General features: G+C 32.9%; 6 protein-coding genes across 10 annotated transcripts; 4 read left to right on the top strand and 2 right to left on the bottom strand.

Annotated features, from left to right (window-relative positions):
* Window positions 1-898: 898 nt before the first annotated feature.
* Zfrp8 (Zinc finger protein RP-8) lies at window positions 899-2,771 on the bottom strand. Its single transcript, XM_018449698.1, is given in 6 exon segments — window positions 899-1,090; window positions 1,557-1,659; window positions 1,719-2,133; window positions 2,216-2,284; window positions 2,287-2,574; window positions 2,714-2,771. Coding segments are annotated over 5 exon segments (1,059 nt in total). The 5' UTR covers window positions 2,573-2,574; window positions 2,714-2,771; the 3' UTR covers window positions 899-904.
* Window positions 2,772-3,608: 837 nt separating this feature from the next.
* Window positions 3,609-5,194, top strand: LOC108723757 (transmembrane protein 50A). 2 transcript variants are annotated; one of them, XM_018449706.1, is made up of 4 exons: window positions 3,609-3,813; window positions 4,073-4,179; window positions 4,480-4,643; window positions 4,888-5,194. In XM_018449706.1, the coding sequence occupies exons 1-4, from the start codon at window positions 3,715-3,717 to the stop codon at window positions 4,992-4,994; spliced, it is 477 nt and encodes a 158-aa protein (XP_018305208.1). In that variant the 5' UTR covers window positions 3,609-3,714; the 3' UTR covers window positions 4,995-5,194. The 2 variants fall into 2 exon arrangements, with proteins under 2 accessions (XP_018305208.1, XP_018305209.1); XM_018449707.1 differs by having other exon boundaries at window positions 4,480-4,640; window positions 4,888-5,193.
* A 1,284-nt stretch (window positions 5,195-6,478) lies between these two features.
* Grp170 (hypoxia up-regulated Grp170 co-chaperone protein) lies at window positions 6,479-11,966 on the top strand. Of its 3 annotated transcripts, none has more exons than XM_018449860.1 (9): window positions 6,479-6,781; window positions 6,984-7,121; window positions 7,429-8,389; window positions 8,475-8,737; window positions 8,845-8,978; window positions 9,104-9,339; window positions 9,902-10,193; window positions 10,416-10,845; window positions 10,946-11,966. In XM_018449860.1, exons 2-9 carry the CDS (start codon window positions 6,984-6,986, stop codon window positions 11,345-11,347), a joined length of 2,856 nt encoding a protein of 951 aa, XP_018305362.1. In that variant the 5' UTR covers window positions 6,479-6,781; the 3' UTR covers window positions 11,348-11,966. The 3 variants fall into 3 exon arrangements, with proteins under 3 accessions (XP_018305362.1, XP_018305363.1, XP_018305361.1); XM_018449861.1 differs by having other exon boundaries at window positions 6,479-6,874; window positions 9,104-9,294; XM_018449859.1 differs by having other exon boundaries at window positions 6,479-6,874.
* Window positions 11,967-12,548: 582 nt separating this feature from the next.
* On the bottom strand, window positions 12,549-16,108 carry Sbat (LSMD1 domain-containing protein Sbat). Of its 2 annotated transcripts, none has more exons than XM_018449670.1 (3): window positions 15,880-16,108; window positions 14,687-14,955; window positions 12,549-12,679 (listed from the first exon to the last, which is right to left on the bottom strand). In XM_018449670.1, the coding sequence occupies exons 1-2, from the start codon at window positions 15,979-15,981 to the stop codon at window positions 14,710-14,712; spliced, it is 348 nt and encodes a 115-aa protein (XP_018305172.1). In that variant the 5' UTR covers window positions 15,982-16,108; the 3' UTR covers window positions 12,549-12,679; window positions 14,687-14,709. The 2 variants fall into 2 exon arrangements, with proteins under 2 accessions (XP_018305172.1, XP_018305173.1); XM_018449671.1 differs by having other exon boundaries at window positions 14,691-14,955.
* Window positions 12,673-14,162, top strand: LOC108723732 (uncharacterized). Its single transcript, XM_018449668.1, has 5 exons — window positions 12,673-12,849; window positions 13,060-13,157; window positions 13,233-13,435; window positions 13,511-13,634; window positions 13,831-14,162. The coding sequence occupies exons 2-5, from the start codon at window positions 13,104-13,106 to the stop codon at window positions 14,056-14,058; spliced, it is 609 nt and encodes a 202-aa protein (XP_018305170.1). The 5' UTR covers window positions 12,673-12,849; window positions 13,060-13,103; the 3' UTR covers window positions 14,059-14,162.
* A 926-nt stretch (window positions 16,109-17,034) lies between the features above and the next one.
* On the top strand, window positions 17,035-18,003 carry LOC108723731 (single-pass membrane and coiled-coil domain-containing protein 4 homolog). Its single transcript, XM_018449667.1, has 2 exons — window positions 17,035-17,246; window positions 17,619-18,003. The coding sequence occupies exon 2, from the start codon at window positions 17,628-17,630 to the stop codon at window positions 17,805-17,807; it is 180 nt and encodes a 59-aa protein (XP_018305169.1). The 5' UTR covers window positions 17,035-17,246; window positions 17,619-17,627; the 3' UTR covers window positions 17,808-18,003.
* The last annotated feature ends 1,197 nt before the right edge of the window (window positions 18,004-19,200 follow it).

Here is a 19,200-nt window from a genome sequence, read left to right as displayed (position 1 = left end):
CATAGTTTTAAAGTGAAGGGATCAATTATATTTGCACAGATACTTTATATAATTTAATTTTTATATGTAATGTGCATTTACACGAACTTCTCTTGTATTTAATATTAATGCAAGATTTGATTTTAATATTAATCTAGATTGTTGACTGTAAAGTTTTTATTGATATAATCTTTTTTTACATTTTGCCTGCTGAAAATGAAAGGAAAATCACGATTGCTATATTTGATTTTACTTTATGACTTATTATAACTTTAATAGTTGTATCATAATATAGATATCACAATAAGTCTGCCAGTATTCTAACGATAATATCATTATATTATATAATGTGATTCTTAAAACAAATGGTACTTTCAGAAAACAATTACCTCATAAAAGTTCGATATTTTTATAACATATTTTTATATACAAAAGCAAATGTATAAACTATATTATATTTGTAAACTGTGGCCCGTACTCAGAACGCGCTTTTATCTCTGAAATTCTATAATATGCGTGACGTAAAGTATCGTATATTAGCGCGCTAACATCATTGTAAGCGCGTTCTGAATACGGGCCTATGTGTATGTTGTTGTATTTTATACTTTGTAATATTATAAGTGCGTTTAGGAATTAACGCTATTAGCGTTATTTGTGTCATTTTATCTTTATCATACATTAGACTTAAAACAAGAATAAAATGACACACATATATATATATATATATAGGTAGTATATCATTAAAGTAATTTCTTTGTCGGATAAACTATAACATTATAAAATGACGCAGTAAACATTGATTAATAAATACATAAAGAAATGTTCTCTAATTTTTTAAATAAACTACTTTTTTATAACAAAATAAGATGTAAGAGAAAGAGGCGAAAGACTTCTAATGTATATCAAATAAAGTTCAGTGTTATAGTTATGTACTTTGATTTATTCTCGATTCACTTTCTTCCTGTACAATATCTTGCTTCCATATATATTCTTTTATATACTTATTCTTAGGTACGCAAGATTGTTTACATGTGAAAACTGCCAATATTCCCCAATCAAGGCACTTGATAACATCTTTTAGGTCGAGAAAATTTAATAGTTGCGGCATTATCTGTAAATCATTTTTAATTTAGATAGAAATATGACATTTTGTTAAATAGAAAAAAATTTTATTAATTTTAAATATGCAAAACTTATCTGATTTTATATTATAAAATTTAACATAATACTTTCAAACTTCATTCAGGATTATCCAGTATATTTCAAGACAAGACTATATGGAGTATAAGATTTATATGGAGTATTTATGTTTTAAGTTTAGTCAGTTCTTATATTTAAGACAGCTTGTTTAAGTACAATCTTGAGATATCATAAACAAAACAAAGAGATGTATTAACATCTTAAGACACTTAAGACAGTTCTTAAGATAAGAACAGACTATGAATATTGATCATAGTTTACATAATTTACATTATATACACGCGTGCATGTATACAGAGAGAAAGATAGAAAGACAAATTACTGTATTTTATAGTAAACACACAACTCTGACTCAATTTATATATGAATGAACATACTTGAAATTCAAACTGCCTATCACCATTGCATTCTGGACATTTTGGTACATCTGTTATCTGACCATGTGATGAAATATACAAAACTTTTCCTCCTCTATCATATCTATCAAATAAATATGAATTAGGCTGTGACTATAAATTTAATTTTTTTAAGTGACATACCTCAAAATCTGATCTGGATAATTATCTATTTTTAGACGAAACTCTGAAAATGTTTCATCCTTTTCATTGTTAGCCATCTGTAATAAATCATCGTTAACATCTTCATTCTGAAATGTTCCAGCTTTGCCATCCTGTATCATCGCATTGTATTTTTCAATTTCCTTCTCTTCGCTATTGGAATCATTCTGGTCGACTTTTTCCATCGCAGTGTTGTCGCTTTCTATCACGATTTCGTATTCGGGAAACAGAAAACTATTGTCATTTTTTGCTTCCGTACCACATACATCTTTATGTCCATTTTTCCAGTCATGTACTTGATGCACACGGGAACAATAATTGACCACTTTGCATTTGCCACAGTGATTATGCGCTAAAATTCCACACACGCGACATGTTTTTGCCCACTGAGATACATCTGCAAAATAAATCATTGCTTGTATATTTTTATTAAAATCATAGTTATTAGTTATATAGAAAAATAGCTTGTATAGCAATACCGATATCCGTTCCCCAGTCCTTCTGTTCCACAGGTGGTTCAACTGGATAAAAATCGTTCATTCTACTTATCGGAAGACCTTTAGGTTCCCATTCTGATTCGGTCTGCAACAATCTGCGTTTTTGCACACGAAGATATAAATAGTTCTGTGAAATGCATTGGAATCTTCTTCATACGGTGCATAGATTTGACAGAGAAATACGCAGGGATCACCGCAGTACTCGCATTCCAAGTCGCCTTTGCCGAGAATATTTTTCAGATCGAGCCAGGCCGGCTTACCACCTGCTTTACTGGGGAAGAATCGGCTCTCGAGTAGCCAGTTCTCGCATTTCTCTACAAATCCCAAATCGACTGCCATGCCTGAAATCATCAGAAAAAAAACCTTTATCGAAATTGCATATCAATGACAAAATATGTTGTCAATTCGGAAATAAATAGTGAAAGTGAAAGAGAAAACGAGCACTCATCCAAAACTCCAACGTCAAACGTCAAACTATACCTGAGTGACTGTACCCACGTGGGGAGCTTTCCAATAACCCCGGATCTACAATAGAGTTTTAAGCCTAAAGCGGGGAGCACAGACTCTTGCATAACGCATAACACGTAATGCATAAGAAAATGTACCAATCAAAGCCCTCCGTTTCCTTCCTTTCCATGAAATAAAGAATTCTGATTGATTGAATTTCTTATGCATTACATGTTATGCGTTATGCAAAAGTCTGTGCTCCCGCTTAAAGGCCGCAGCACAGACTCTTGCATAATGCATAACGCACAGTGCATAAGCAAATCAACTAATCAGAATTTTTTATCGACATCTAGAATGGACCGCTGATGGCAATGGTGAGGGTAGAAAGACGATTAGAGTGAGAGGCAGGAATAATAAGATCGTTCTTTCTCTGTTTACTGAAGCCTGATTGGTTGTTGTTAATCCAACAGTAGTGCCAATTATTAACAACAACCAATCAGGCTTCAGTAAACAGAGAAAGAACGATCTTATTATTCCTGCCTCTCACTCTAATCGTCTTTCTACCCCCACCATTGCCATCAGCGATCCATTCTAGATGTCGATGGAATCTTTCATTTCCTCCCATTCCATGGAAAAGAAGAATTTCAATTGGTCGATTCCCTTATGCACTATGCATTATGCAAGAGTCTGTGCTGCGGCCATTAAGTCATAAGAAATGGACGAATCACAGTCGATTATTCTCCTCGAATTAGACTGTAATTGGTCAATTTCTTACGACTTAATTTTGATCATATGATCTATTTTGACGCTGAAAATGAGCGTCGAGCGTCAGTATGAAAAGATACCTTTGTAGCGCTGCTGTTGCGATCTTCGGCACTGCCATCTACCGTCTATACCTCTCGATATTACGTTGTATTGTTGAATATGCAGTATATGTTGATATCTGTCACTATCAGTGCTTTTATAAGGTTAGCTTATTTGTTCAACCGCGGAAGTCAGCGGAATCCCTGCGTTTTACGAGAGCCGCGACGAGGATGACGTCCTGTTTCGAGAATATGCAGGTGCCGTCCTGCGTCTGGTTTGAAGGCGGCGAGAAGAGAAACGCGCTCGTCTCGATGCTTGCGGGCACACTGGTAAATCCATGGGTTTTCACACCCACGACATTTTTGCCATGATAAACAACACATATACTTCTCATAAATACATTTACCGATAAACAACGATTTCTAATATGCTCTCTTGCCTTTCTTTCGTTCTTCACCGAGTCTCGGAATATTGTATGATATATTGTAGATATTAATTTTGTACGAAGGTTGTATGCTTTCAACGGTTTGCATTTCTCAGATTAATTTTCCTCCTGCAGCCAAAAATCTTATCGAAACGCTGTTTCAGTTTTTCGTAGGATGGTGGTTTATAATAGACGCGCATGCGAAATATCCTGATGAAATGTCAAATGCATATCATGTTTGTGGAGTATTCGGTACTGTATCACTCTTCATGTAAGTAATATTAGTAGTATTATCAATAGTACATATAAACTTTGGCCAAAAATATTAAGTACCATTATTTAAAGTTTGAGCTCAAAAATTGATTTATGGCATTTGCTGTAAATTATCCTTACCTTAACAATACAGGTAAAAAAATTATTCCAGATAAATGAAAAAATGTAGGCATCTAATATTTTTGGTCAAAGTATATTGCGATAAAATGTATAATCAGCAATAGAATTCGTGTTGTATGGTATATATATATATATATATAATGTTATTGATTTGAAAAATAATTCGATATTCTTTTAGGGTTAATTCAGTGACAAATGCACAGATAAGAGGAGAAGCTTACAACGGCGGTTGTTTAGGAGCAAGAGGTGCTCGAAGTTGGCTGTTTATTGGGTTCGTCATGGGATTTGCAGCGGTAATAGCAGCCTGTTGGATCTTGTTTGCCAACTTTGTAGCAGCAGGTAGTTGTAACGGTGTAATACATATGTAAGTCTATTCTTGTCATTGCACTGGACTGCATTGAAACTTTCACTGTCGCCAAACTTCAAATATATATTTATTTCATTTTAAATACAACTAGTATAAACTAGTTTGGCTACAAAGAATAGACTTCATATATTGCAGAATTATAAAGATACAGTTGTATCTTTAATAATTGTATTTAATCTCTTATTTTCTTTATTTGTTATATTTAATATCTTTTTATAGGCGCGCCACATCATTGGCCAGGAGTAGGGTTGTTCTTGCAGAATATATTCATTTTCCTGGGCTCGCTCACATATAAATTCGGTCGATCCGAGGATCAATGGGGTTAAATAAATGTGTATGCTGTTGGTGTAAAATATTTTTATTGCCGCATAGTCAAATTGGCAAGCAAAGCTCAGCTGCAGAAACTCACAACATCAACATTCGAGTGTGAAATTAAATTCGATTGCAACAAATTATTGTAAACATTTCCTTATACATGTAACAATTTTTATTTATATCTCTCAGAACAGTGAAAATAGATAGCAATTACAAGTTACAAATATGCATATATATATATATATAATTTACTGTAAATGTAAGGAGATTAGATTATCGACTTTTGTGTGATAGAATTATATACTACGCTACGCTAATAATTTTTAATCACATTGATAACTTTTCGATCTATGCATTATCAAATCCCATATTTATACATCTTTCTCATTGTTTCGTTTATATCTTTTATTTGATACTTTTACAAGAAAGATAATCACAAATGTCTGATATATTGAAGTTAAATAAATGAACTATGTTCCAAGAAAAAAAAAGTTTTTAAACATTGATTTATTGAACAAGATTTAACTTCATCAAAGTAAGTACTTTCCTTCAATACGATTAATTTTTTTGTTTAATATACATTCTTTTTTACAAATCAGTTTGAATAAATTTTAAAACCTATTCACACATAAATTTGCAGAGCATACAAGAATGTGTATAAGATGGAATTTTAATTAAATTTTAATTGTCAAGTAATAGTTGGAGTATTTTATTAATATGGACAAATTAATTCTTTATCATTGATGACATGTGAGAAAAGACATTATAGCGAATTCGGTCACTAGATTAGTGCATACTAAAGAATGTTGTACATACATGAAATTAGCAAATTAAATGTAAGAGCATATATAAGCATTTTAAACAATTAAATATCCAATAATATTGTTTGTATTATTTCACTGTCAAAGTTGATTATATTATGCCACTGCATTTAGATATTATATTTAAATAAAGTAGTTTTTATATGTATATGATTTGTGCGTGCCTGTGTGTAGTAATCCAGTACGGTGACTGAATTTATTATTAGATTATAAATAAAAAAGTATAAAAAATTTTTACCTTAAACAATCCTGCCGGAATTTATGCATATTTAAATTATTCATGTATTAAGTTAATAAAATTTAATCAAAATTACACAGAGAAATCGATTTATCTATTATTATTATCTTTAATAATAAATAAAAAGTCAGAAGTTAGAAATTGACCAATCGTCGATTATTTTTCTTATAATCGACTGTAATTGGTCAATTTCTAGCTTCTAATTTATTATTGGATCGACCTTAAGGCTAATCTATGATGTGCTCTCTGCATTATGTTTCTTTATCACCTGAAATAAAATTTAATGAACTCCGAAAGAGACAAGAAACACAAGATTGTCAATAAAACGGTCACGAAGGGGAAAAAAGGGCAAGAAGAAAAAAGTAAAAAAACAGATAGCAAAGAGCACATTGTAAATTAGCCTTTAGAGTCCATATCCCTATTTTCCCTGCTAATGCCCTCAGAAAAATTGGTGTCATTGGCGTGAATTGCGCGATACAATTGGCTCCAATTTGCCAACGCGGACCAACGGCAGACGGAATGCTTGTGCCGCGTTCGGCCAATCGCAACGTGCCACACCAACACATGGTGCTCGACGGCACAGAATTCCACGGAGAGTGGTCGCGGTGGAGGGTGTCACGCTCGGCTTTTTGTTGATTTAAAAAGGACTGCGATGCGCGAGCGTGTGTTCTGAATGGTGTACAGCTGAGAGCCGTTTCCCCTGAGTACGTCGTGTGTCGTCGCAAGACCTGAGCTCAAGGTGAGCGCGCGTTAATCCGCCCGCTTTCCCGATCGACGTGCCTCACGTCGCCGGTATTCATAACCAAGTTTGACAGCTAGACAGAGCATGACAGTACGTAGATCTCGTGCCTCGATCCGCGTGAGCGTGCACGTTAACATTTTTGAATTCTCGTATGGATTTCCTTGTCGCGATCTTACTTCACGTCTGTTTCGACTTCCAGATGGGATTCTCACAGAGAGGCATGTCAATGGCTTCACTAGCCTTACTCATAATCGCCACCTTCGTCGGCATCAGCGAAGAACTTGCCGTTATGAGCATCGACCTTGGTAGTGAATGGATGAAGGTTGCTATTGTCTCGGTACGTGTCATCTGTTTGTAACGAATTCAACGGACTGACGGTTTTTGCATTAGAAAGGCTGCATTCAGCAGAGAAAGCAGCTTTGCAACTGTTATACGACTCTTTAATATGACTGGTCTTGCCCTTAATCTTCCAACCAAATGTATAAACCAATTATATAAAAAAATTTTACAACAGTTGCAAAGCTTACTTTCTCTGCTGGACACAACCAAAGTTTCATTAATCAAATATAACTGTTACATCTTTATATTAAAAAAAAAATAAGCATGTTTCTTATGAAATACCTCCGTTATTTTTTGATCCGCAGCCTGGTGTTCCTATGGAAATAGCTTTAAATAAGGAATCAAAGAGGAAAACACCGGTCACAATTGCGTTCAGGGATGGAGAGAGATCGTTTGGCGAGGATGCTCAAGTAATCGGTGTGAGATTTCCTCAGAATACTTTCTTCTATATTTTAGACCTTCTAGGAAAACCTATAGACAATCCGTTAGTACAACTCTACCGAAAAAGATTTCCTTACTACGACATCATTGCTGATGATGAGAGGAAAACCATAGCGTTTAGATTGAATGAAAACACGACGTATACTCCGGAAGAGTTACTCGCACAGATATTGCACAAAGGCAAAGAGATCGCAGAAGCTTCCGCTCATCAAAAGATCAATGAAGCTGTTATCACCGTGCCAGGATTCTTCAATCAGGCTGAAAGGAAGGCATTGATTCAAGCGGCAGAACTCGCCGATTTGAAAGTGTTACAGCTCATAAACGATTACATGGCAGTAGCTTTGAATTACGGCGTATTCGGTAGAACTGAAATAAACGATTCCGCTCATTATATTATGTTTTATGACATGGGAGCTAGCAGCACGACTGCGACGGTCGTCAGCTATCAAAACGTAAAGACGAAAGAAAGGGGTTTCCTCGAGACCAATCCTCATGTTGCCGTGTTGGGCGTGGGATACGATCGCACGCTTGGAGGATTAGAAATGCAAATCAGATTGCAGCATTATTTAGCACAAGAGTTTGACGCTCTTAAAAAGACGCCGAACTCTGTGTTCAAGAGCCCGAGAGCGATGGCGAAGCTCTTTAAAGAAGCTGGACGCGTCAAAACTGTACTTAGTGCCAACGCAGACCACTTTGCCCAAATAGAAAGTTTAATAGATGATATTGACTTCAAGTTGCAAGTCTCAAGAGAGAAGCTGGAAGAAATATGTGCCGATTTATTCGAACATGTAGCGAATCCTGTAAAGATTGCATTGGAAACTTCAGGTGACCTACCTTTTTGCAGAACACTATCATGATTCTTACAAATATGTATTTAATCACTAAACGTATTTACGTAAAATTATTTCAGGTTTGACAATGGATATCATATCGCATGTTGTATTGGTGGGGGCAGGTACTCGCATGCCAAAGGTACAAGAGACATTGTCCCAATATGTAAAAACAGAATTATCAAAAAATGTAAATACGGATGAAGCAGCTGCTTTAGGAGCTGCGTATAAAGCAGCTGATCTTAGTCAGGGTTTTAAGGTCAAGAAGTTTGTCACAAAAGATGCTTTGTTGTTCCCTATTCAAATCACATTTGATAGAACTGTTGATAATAAAGTTAGACAGGTAAAAGATTATTATATGATATTTAACTTTTTTATATATTTTAATCCTTCATATTAAAGAGCAATATATATATTTTTTTTTTCTTTTCAAAATTTATTTTTATATAGGTGAGGAAGACGTTATTTGGCAGAATGAATCCTTTTCCACAAAAGAAGATTATTACATTTAATAAACATACAAATGATTTCGATTTTCATGTGAATTATGCTGAGTTAGATTATTTGCCCGTTAGTGAGGTAATGTAAGTATCTACATCTATTATTTATTTGTAATACTAGGAACAAGTTAACACAAAACAGATTAATGTTATTTTAAATATCAAAATTTTCGTACCTTCTAAAAATTATAGAGTTTGAATTTTTATAGTTCTATTGGTGATTTACATTTATCTACCATATCGCTGAATGGTGTAGCCGAAGCTTTAGAAAAGCATGCCAACGAAGGCGCCGAGAGTAAAGGAATCAAAGTGCACTTTAATATAGACGATAGCGGCGTACTGAATTTATTGACTGTAGAATTAGTTTCCGAAAAATCGAGTACTGTTGATGAAGAAGAGGGTACTTTCTCAATACTTGGCTCAACTATTAGTAAATTCTTTGCAGGTTTGTGCCGAAGGCAATGCAAAAAATGATACTATTTGTTTTGTTGCATGTTACGAATCACAATTTTGATAATATTTGCACTATACTGGTTCTTCTATATATTCGATTGATATATATTGAAGAACTGTTTTATTTCTCAAGGAAAGACTTGTGTGTTATTTTTATAATTAAAAATTAAAAAGTTATTTCATGTTACGTTTTGAAATCATTTTTTGCAAGCATTTTTATATCAAGGAATAAATAGATGCTTTAAAAAAATAGATAGTATTATCACTGAGCAGGGCTTAGATTTTGTTGTCGTTAACAATTAAACTTTTGTAGTAATACAAATTCTAAAAATTTATACATTAATAGAATAATTTATGTTAATAGAAAGATTCTTCTTGTATTAACGGTAACATTTTTTATTCATGGAATATTCGTGTCAATTATTCCATTATATAAGGTGTAATTTTGAAGGCAAGTTAAAGTTTGCACAATTAGTTGTCAATGACATAAAACTTTAGGCCCTGATTATGCAAGTATGGAGAGAGGCACATTAAATGAAGTCTCAATTTTTCAGGTTCTTCTTTAGAAAAAGAAACGGTGGAAAAGACAGAGGAACCGCCAAAGGAGGATATAAAACCAGTGCATGAAGAGCCAGAATTTTCGGAATCGACAAAAGAGACAGACGAGAAGGAGAAAAAGAAAAGTGAGACAAAAGTGAACGAAGATAAGACTGCAAATAAAACCGAGAAGGCGGACAAAGAAAAGAAAGCCACGATCGTTCAAATTAAAGAACCTATCAGTTCGAAAGAGGTCAAATTAGGATCACTAATCTTGTCCGGTGAAAAACTCACAGAATCTCGAGACAAGTGAGCACAAATATATTTATTTGCAATGTGAAATAATTGAGAAATTATTTCCATCTTTAATATTCTGCTAATTTAAATTTATTAAATAAAAATGTTACTGTAACTTTAATTTTTTTATTGCCACTATCTCTTTTCTCTTAACAAACAAATATAATCGGCATAATTATGATATATAAATAATTTCTACTATTTTACTAAAATTTTATCTTTTTTTTCTTTTAGGATACATCGTTTGGATGTGCATGATTCAGAGAAAACGCGTCGTGAAACTGCGTTGAACAACCTTGAGTCATACGTAATCGACGCGCAGCAAAAGTTCAATTCCAAAGAATTTTCGGACGCGGCTACCGACAAGGAGATCGAAGAGATTCGAAAAGCGTGCGCCGAGATCTCTGAGTGGTTATACGAGGACGGATTCACCGCGACCGCGGAAGTGTACGAAGAGAAGTTGATGGAACTCCAAAAGTTAACCAACGACGTTTACGAGAGAGTCTCAGAGTACCGAGATCGGCCGGAGGTCTTAAACGGAATGGTTTCACTACTCAAAGGCAGTAGATTGTTCCTAGAAAATATGCGCAATTTGAGTCTAACAAGTGAAATTATTACGTCTATTGAAATCGAGACGTTAGAAAAAGCGATCAATGAGACACAGGTAACGATTAATTTTTAATATCTAAAGCGATTTTTTAAATTGAAACACGCTATTATTATATGTTTATAATATTAGTGTAATAAAAAAAATAATATTTTAGGATTATTATGATATGATTTCGAAATACTTCGTGGATGCTCCGCTAAATATACCAGTAAAATACAAGATCCGTCAAATCGTAAATAAAATGGATCTACTTGATAGAGAAATTAAATACCTTCTGAACAAGGTAAAAATTTGGAAACCGAAACAAGAAACTACGGCGAATCAAACGACTGATAGTAAGGACGAGCGCACGATAGAAGAAAATAAAGAATCTGCAACCGATTTTGATACTAAAAATGACAAATCTGCGGAAGAACAACCGTCCGACAATGTGGAAGAGCAGCAGCAAGAACCGATACCAGAAACAACGGATACCACACAAGATCCGTTACAACTACCAGAAAGCGAGAAACTAACTAAAGAAGAAGTTCAGAAAGAAACGCATAATGAACTATAAAAAATAATTTATTTAAAAGTGTGATTCTGTTGTTGATCGACGATACTCGTCGATTTAGGCAATTTTTCTGTAGATTATTTTCATCAGATGCATTTAAGACCGAAGCGGGAATTCTCTTGTGCGTTGCCGATGTATAAGTTATTCTGCGAATGTGAATATAAGCTGTTCCATTTAATTAATAATATGTATCTATTTATACAAGGATATGGTTTTCACCGTTCATTCATTACATAAATAGTTTTGCAAAATTGTCGATCTTATCAAAGATAATTATGTTACACAAGTGCGAAGCGATAACAGATTGTGACAATTTATTTGTTTGATACGCGAACACGTATAAAACAGGCCAGTGTGAGATTTATCTTGAATTTTTACAGTATAAATTTGTGACTTTACATGTAAAATGCTTCTGCTGCAAGCATATGTTTTAATTATATACTATCATGTGAAATTGCAGTATAAAGCATACTATTGCTTGTAAAAACACGAATGATGAGAACATGCATAAAATAATTTTTGTTCATAAAACAATTCTTGCATATCTTTCAGAAAAAACGGATCTTTTCTTTCGGGGAATGTAGTTACAAGTCTTACGTTCTCGCAAATGTATATGTATATCAGTAGTTTTCAAATGAATTTGTCACATTTCCTATATATATTGCATTGATTTGTATCATCTTTTTTATAAACGACAATTCACATAAGTCTATTTTTTCATTACTTACGATATCATAGTAAACAGGTATGACATATTTCTAATAATCTATTTCTTGAAGGAGTGAGATAGAATGTATAGAATATTGATTATTTTGTAAATGAATATAACGATTTACACGATGTAAGATAGATAAAAAATAACCAGTTCCTTGAAAAGTATATAAGATAAAATTGTTTCTTTGACACAATTTAGATGAATTATTTGAAAATCACATAATGTTCTATTGCCAAATTAAAGAAATTATTATTCAAATTTATAATTATAAATTTAAATATTATTCATATTAATTTGAACTAATAAAAAATATAAAAGAGAGAGAGGTGTGAAAGGAAAGATATTGGAATAAAGAAACAAAATGTATTGTGTATTTATGACAAAAAGTATTTATGATAAAATTTTTTTTTTATTGAAAAATTTAGTTTTTCGCGGATAAAAAAATTAAATATTCCAATCACAGATCTTCATATTTTCTTCCAATCTTCTTATTTTTAATCGGTTGAATTTCTATAAATTTAATTTCTCCTCATTTCTCTTTATCAGCTGACTTTACTAGTGAGGTTAGGTACACAGTATCGTCTGCATTTTTCACTCGCGCTCTTCGAAAATTTCTCTTTCTAAACATTAAAAATCAAAACATGTTTTTATTTAAATTAAATTGTAGAATATATGAGTGAAGACTTTAAAGGAAAATTGAGAATAGAGAAGTTGCCAGAAATTGTCGATCCTAATAAATTAAAAAAAAAAAAAACGTGATTAGACTATACATTAACCTTTGGAGCTGATGGTGGGTCTATATTGGACTAATTATAAATCTCTATCAAAATTGTCAATTCATTTTTTTTTACATTACATTTGAAAATTTGAATTATTCTTATTAAAATATACTTAATATTCTTTCGTTTTTTTTATATGAGTTATACCATTTTGGTTCCTTGAAATTAATTAGTATCTTTTAATTAACATAAATAAAAAAGCATCAGTAATTGTGTTACAGATTTTGGTATCAGCTCCAGAGAATTAATTATATTGTTAACAAGTATGGCAATGCGTCAAATTCTCACAAAATTATGGAAAAATATTAGTCCTGCCATGGTGAGAATACAATTCAGGCGGTATTTTAATTTCCATTTTTAATTACATTAAAAGAAACTCATAATTTATTTGCAGTATACATCAGGTATGTTATTTGCATATTGTACCTCATTCGACAAGCCTAGTGAAAATGAGAAGTTGAAACTAGACCCTCCAGACATAAAAAAGCTAACCCATGAGTACATGATAAAACAATCTGCGTTGGATGCTGCTAATAGTGCAACTCAGGCATTAACTGTCACGTATATAGCTATAATAGATCTGAGCATCGCATACAGGTATAAAAATAATAATATAGGTCTAGAGGAAAATAAGATATCTCTGTGATAATGTTTATTATGATAATTTTGTAGAATATTATTGAACGAACTTATTTCTCTTCTCGAAGAAACTATAATACACAATGTAAATGATGCACACTGGGATCTGATTGTGGAAGTACGAAATGAAATGCAAGACAAGAAAGAAAAGATTACGGTAATAAAGAACTGTTTGAGAAACTATAATTCTTATTCGATATAAAATTTTAAATATTAAATATCACAGTCCAAGTAATTATAATCAAAATAAAAATTCAATTATACAAGAAAATACATTGCATTATAGAACACATATTGTATCATAAAAATTTTATAAAATTATACAAGTTAAATGCAATTTCTTTTTCAATTAGCGCTTAGCTACCTATATGGATTATGTGCATAAAATGGCAGTAGCTAGCGCAGGATTAAGTTATATGTGTGGGATGGATAGTTTGACCAGTACACTTCAACAGAGGATAGAGGATGCATTAGGTAAGGTAAAAGCGGAAACTGACAGCAATACAGAGTTGGAACGAACATACTGGTGTATACAGGAACAGTGCATCAAAGGCAGCAAAGAAAATATCGAGAAACAATAAATTTTTATAGGAAAGAGTCCAACATTCTCTCTCAAAGTACGTTTTATTTGGTTCTTAAAAAAATTAAAAATAATTTGTATCATTATGTATCTATATTAATAAACAATTTTTTTCACATTTGTTAATGTTTTGTATATCGTTAATGTTAATCTCATTTAATTATTTTCTTTTTTCCTTTTCATTAAACATACTAGTCTATTGTATTAAAGTTGTATGAGATATTAAAGAATATTTTATTCTTAAATATTTCTCTTATGATCTAGAATTCATAACATCTTTATTATAAAAATATAATTCGAATAAAGCGTGCCTCACCTAATCTCTTTAATTTAGTCATGTATTCAAGAATTGTACGACTTTTTCATTACATTTATAATATTTTCAAGTTTGCTTTAATAAAATGAATAAGATGTAATATAAATATGTTTAATATAAGTAGGAGATGTATCAACAAACGTACATCATTAACAGTAAAATTTATACCTTTCGTTTTTTGCAAACCTATTTGTATCACAAAGATAAAGTTTTTGAAGTATCAAGACATATATACATATGCAAATAACTCACATAATTCAACACACAGCACACACGTCAATATAATAAATAAACATAGGAAGAGAATATTTACAGACTTGCAAGAGCAGCGCTGCTTCAAACATCTAAATGAATCGAGACAATATGTCGACCGGGCACCATCACCAAGCCCAAGACTCTTGCTTCTGTGTGCTCCATAGACAAATACTCGGTGCACGAACCCAAAATAACGTTGGCATCACGATCCGTACACAAGAACGCTCCTCTCAACACCCTACCGTCAGTCATTTCAATACGTAGATGTCGATTCAGCCAGCTCCTTAACTTCTGCTTGGCTGACGACTCTTCAGAGATGACTGCCTGCTGGAATCATAAAGTAGAGCGTTAAGAATATAACAAATACTTCTAGGAAAACTTTGTTCTTTAGAAACTTCAACTCTTTATGTAATTACGCTTGTAAGATTACTTGACAAGTTTTATAAAGGATACTTATATTTAAAAAAAGGTACATGCATTTATACAAATGCAATCTGCTTTAAGTACAATCTTAAGATGCCATAAGTTAATCATAGAGCTATATTAAAACATTACTTAAGATGACATTAAAATAAAAACCAACTATGAATATACTACAAAGCTATATCTTTTATTTATCATATTACAAGTTACATTAGTATTTTCCAACAAGAGATCCAGTGTAATACAGTGTAATATAGTGATCATTTCATATTTGACATTGGCAAACAATTAAAATTTAATGATTCACTGTGTAATACTGTTATCTATGTCTCTCGCAGAAAATTATCCTACGTGTAAAAACTCATTTTACCAGGATCCTATCATATAATTAGTGCAAAGTCCTTTGAATTATTAATTATCATTAAAATAAACTTAGTATTCATTCTTTTTTATGAGTTATGTTATTTTGATTCCTTGAAATTAATTAGTTAACATACTTTTAATCAATAATATATCAAATAGCTAATGGGTTTCACAGATCCACTATTACTATGTTACATAACTATGTTACAGATTTTGGCAGATTTGTCAGCTCCGGAGAATTAAATAACAAAATGTGAAGAGAATAATGTAAAGAATTAATACATGATGTATTAATTCAATCAGGTTTCAGTTTGTGAAACATAACCTACGTGCATAACAAAAATCGATAAAAATCCAAAATAATTCTCATGAGAAAGATATCGTTTTTTTGCAAAATAATAGGAGGTACTGTGAAAAGTCAGGAAAGATAAATAAAGGGAGAAGAGTCACCGCTTATAAAATTACCTCTTCATTCCCGTGAACATGCTCGTTGTTCACGACATTGCTCAAATTATGCACCGTCTCCTTCATACTCGCGCTCATCGCACACTCGTTATTTATTCTCATTCACGAATAACAGGATGAATTTCAAACGAACTGTCGTACCGCACTCCGTACACTACCGTGATTTATGGCTAGCTCACGATTAAGTACGGAGTACGGTTCAAATTTGTTTTGGATTTCTTCGCCGAGATCATGGTGGAGGACAGGTGAGACAACTTGAGGAATGCACAGTAGGACCAAAATTACGGCAGTAATTAGGGTGAGTTCTCATGGAGAAGGAAAAGATGGAATAGAACAAGAATAAACGGAAAGAAAACATCCTTAGGCCAATTAAAATTAAAGAAGGAAAGGAAACACGACAGTATGAAAAGGCACTTTAGCAGTCGAATGTGATTGTTTTTTTATTTTTGAATTTAATTTTCGATTGTGTTACTTTACTCACTCAGTGAACGATTAATGTACCGAGTACACCTATTAGGCCTCTTCTTTTTGGCTAAACTTTTGCACCAGCTCGTCTTCCTTCCTCTTCTTTCCTCCTGGAGAGAAAAGGAAGAAAGATGACTGTTGCAAAAGTTCAGTCAAAAAGAACAGGCCTAAGAGCTATTGGCTGCGTTCAGCAGAACGTTTGTTTTGCAACTGTTGAAAGTTTCCTTCGCGCTAATTGGATCATACTTTTAGATCTAGAAGAATGGTCCTATCTCAGCAGACAATCATAAAACGGTTGCAAAACTGTTGAGTCTGCTGACCCCAGCCATTGTCACCAAGCTCAGTTAACTTAACTGGGCCAATCTGTCAATTCTTCAAACAAAATGACAAATGCGATTGGTCAATTCCAATGGATTAACTGGCTAGTTAAGTTAACTGAGCTTGGTGACTATGGCTACGTTTACACCGTGCATTTAGGCCGCGACCTATACGATAGATGTCCTTGTTTATCCTGTAGGTTAAACAAAGACACCTCTATCGTATAGATCGCGGACTAAGCGTACGGTGTAAACGTAGCCAGGGGCCCTAAGGAAGAAAAATGAACTGGTGCAAAAGTTCAGGCCTTCAAAAAGAACAGGCCTAATAACTATAGTTCTCTTCTTTAAAGACTCCACCGCCACGTCTATTCTAGTATGACCTCGCCGCGGTAAATTTAGGAACGCACTTGGCATAATCACCTGTACATGTCTGCGGTAGTGACAGCAGAACCGGTGCATTTCTTAACATTTTGCTACGTGTCATGTACGCAAATCTGATTTGCACCAGGAACTGACGAGCGTGGATTTGTCTCCCCGTGCTCCTTTCTCAAATCTCACGTCCAGTCGCCTCGTGCGTCTTCAAAGGTAGTGGCATCTTGGCGATTTTAAATTGAGACAGCTCTAGAAAGTCGCGTGAACAAAAGTTCTTGAATCGGCGAACGCTCCGAAACATATGCGTGACGAATACGATCACACTCTGCGATTGTTATCGCGTCGATTAAAGTCGGTTGATGTTTCTGTCGAAATATGAGAAATATTCAAATCGCTGACATTTTAAAAAATTTAATTGTCACTCTTTTCAGCAATTTAACACTATTCGTAAATTTATATATACCTTTTCAATATCGCTCATTGAAAAGATTTATCTTTATTTGAAAAATAGAAGAACACTTGCGTCTCAATACAATCGAGTAGACGAATGAATGCTTGTCTTAATACAGACGTGTTAATTTGCAGCTGTAAAATATGCGGCAATTAAAGGGGAAAACGAAAGAGACGAATAAACAGAAGAAAGAGCGGAAAAAGGAGTTCCTTGAAAACAAGCAGAGAGTGTTCACAGTTGTGTTGCCTACCATAGCTGCGATATTTGTGATAATAGCGGCATATATCTATGTTAAAACCCGTCCAAAACTCATGGAGTACTAATGACTGTGCCACTTGTCATCCATTCATTCAGATCAGATGATTGTGCTGTATCTCGACAATGCATAGACAATTCCGTGTTGTATTCTCATGATTCATATAAAAGTTTTTCTAAATGGAGGCATATTCCACTTCTCCCCAGAGATATTTCATACCTAAATCATATACTGGAAACAAGATGCCGTTTTTGTAAATTTCTGTATTGTTTAATTTGATAAGAAAATATTTTTCAAGTCAAGAATTATCTAATATATATTAAGATATATTAGATTATAATTATCAGATATAAAACTTAGGAATCAATGTTTTTTTACAAAAACATTAATGCATGAGAGAAGTTCGTTAATTATATTGCATTTCTAATAAACAATTAAATTTATTTACATCGAATAGTGTATATAAATTTACCTTAATTTGCGTCTTCCTTGATTCTTCTCTTTTCGTGCTTCTGTTTAATATGTTCTTGAAATTTCGTGGAACTATACAAATACAGAATTTTGTTCATGTAGTATTCTGACGTTTAATTTCTTACTGTATTAAATGTCACATGCGAAAAGTTCATATCTGTAAAACATGAATTTTATTAATTAATTAAATCAAATTGGAAGATGTTAGCATGTAAAACATTCGAATAATAAATATGGGTCCAATGCGATATAAAAATATATTTGTTATACATAAATAGTATTATGTGTGTTGTCTCTTCTCGCCTTCTTGCCAAGTGTTTTCTTGACTTTAAATTTAATTTAATATATATTCCCATCACACGTAATTATAACTAGTACCATCGGATTCCTCGTCTTATAAAGTATAAGAAATGATATTGATTTTATTTTTTACGAGCACAACAAAAACAGGCCTTTTTGTAACACTTCCTTGATTATAAAAATTAATTACATTTTAAATATTTTATTTTATTCAAACTGAAAATACAATTTAATGCCACTATTAAATGTAATACAAAAATCTTCCATTGTTTAGTGTAAAAATAGTGTAAATTATTTAAAAAAGATCGAAAAAGATATATATTATTCAAACTACAAATAATACATAAATATCAAAAGTACGGAAGAGGAATTTAGAAAAGATTGTTGAAAGATTCTTGATGATTTTTTTTAGCAATTAACACCCTGCAAGGCTTAAAGGCCCTTTTATTTAAATTTAAATCGTTAAAAGAATTAGGAAAAAACATGGGCAATAGGAGTCAAGCGCAGGTAAATAATACACCCATAAAGCGTAAAACTTCTTTATTCTACTAAACGCGTTTATTCTACTTAGCGCGTTTAGAATAAAGAAGTTTTATGGGTGTATTATTTGCGCAACATCTGCGTTTGACTCTTATTGCCCATGTTCTTTCCTAGTTCTTTTGATTTATAAGGAGCCTTTGTTAGTTTGA

The sequence above is a fragment of the Mycetomoellerius zeteki genome, unplaced genomic scaffold (genome assembly GCF_001594055.1).
Source record: "Mycetomoellerius zeteki isolate Tzet28-1 unplaced genomic scaffold, Tzet1.0 scaffold25, whole genome shotgun sequence".
Lineage (NCBI taxonomy): Eukaryota > Metazoa > Arthropoda > Insecta > Hymenoptera > Formicidae > Mycetomoellerius > Mycetomoellerius zeteki.
The sequence above is the reverse complement of the archived record's forward strand: the minus strand, read 5'-3'. Positions and strand labels throughout refer to the sequence as shown.

Excerpts from the sequence above, each read along its gene's own strand:
- LOC108723757 (XM_018449706.1), top strand. The coding sequence starts at position 3,715 with ATGACGTCCTGTTTCGAGAATATGCAGGTGCCGTCCTGCGTCTGGTTT. Across the intron at positions 4,180-4,479 it reads GGTACTGTATCACTCTTCAT|GGTTAATTCAGTGACAAATG; the intron begins GTAAGTAATATT and ends ATATTCTTTTAG. Across the intron at positions 4,644-4,887 it reads CAACTTTGTAGCAGCAGGTA|GCGCGCCACATCATTGGCCA; the intron begins GTTGTAACGGTG and ends ATCTTTTTATAG.
- Grp170 (XM_018449859.1), top strand. Across the intron at positions 9,340-9,901 it reads TATTAGTAAATTCTTTGCAG|GTTCTTCTTTAGAAAAAGAA; the intron begins GTTTGTGCCGAA and ends TCAATTTTTCAG. Across the intron at positions 10,194-10,415 it reads CTCACAGAATCTCGAGACAA|GATACATCGTTTGGATGTGC; the intron begins GTGAGCACAAAT and ends TTTTTCTTTTAG.
- LOC108723732 (XM_018449668.1), top strand. The coding sequence starts at position 13,104 with ATGGCAATGCGTCAAATTCTCACAAAATTATGGAAAAATATTAGTCCT. Across the intron at positions 13,436-13,510 it reads GATCTGAGCATCGCATACAG|AATATTATTGAACGAACTTA; the intron begins GTATAAAAATAA and ends ATAATTTTGTAG. Across the intron at positions 13,635-13,830 it reads ACAAGAAAGAAAAGATTACG|CGCTTAGCTACCTATATGGA; the intron begins GTAATAAAGAAC and ends TTTTTCAATTAG.
- Sbat (XM_018449670.1), bottom strand. The coding sequence starts at position 15,981 with ATGAGAATAAATAACGAGTGTGCGATGAGCGCGAGTATGAAGGAGACG. Across the intron at positions 14,956-15,879 it reads ATGTTCACGGGAATGAAGAG|CAGGCAGTCATCTCTGAAGA; the intron begins GTAATTTTATAA and ends TTATGATTCCAG.
- LOC108723731 (XM_018449667.1), top strand. The coding sequence starts at position 17,628 with ATGCGGCAATTAAAGGGGAAAACGAAAGAGACGAATAAACAGAAGAAA.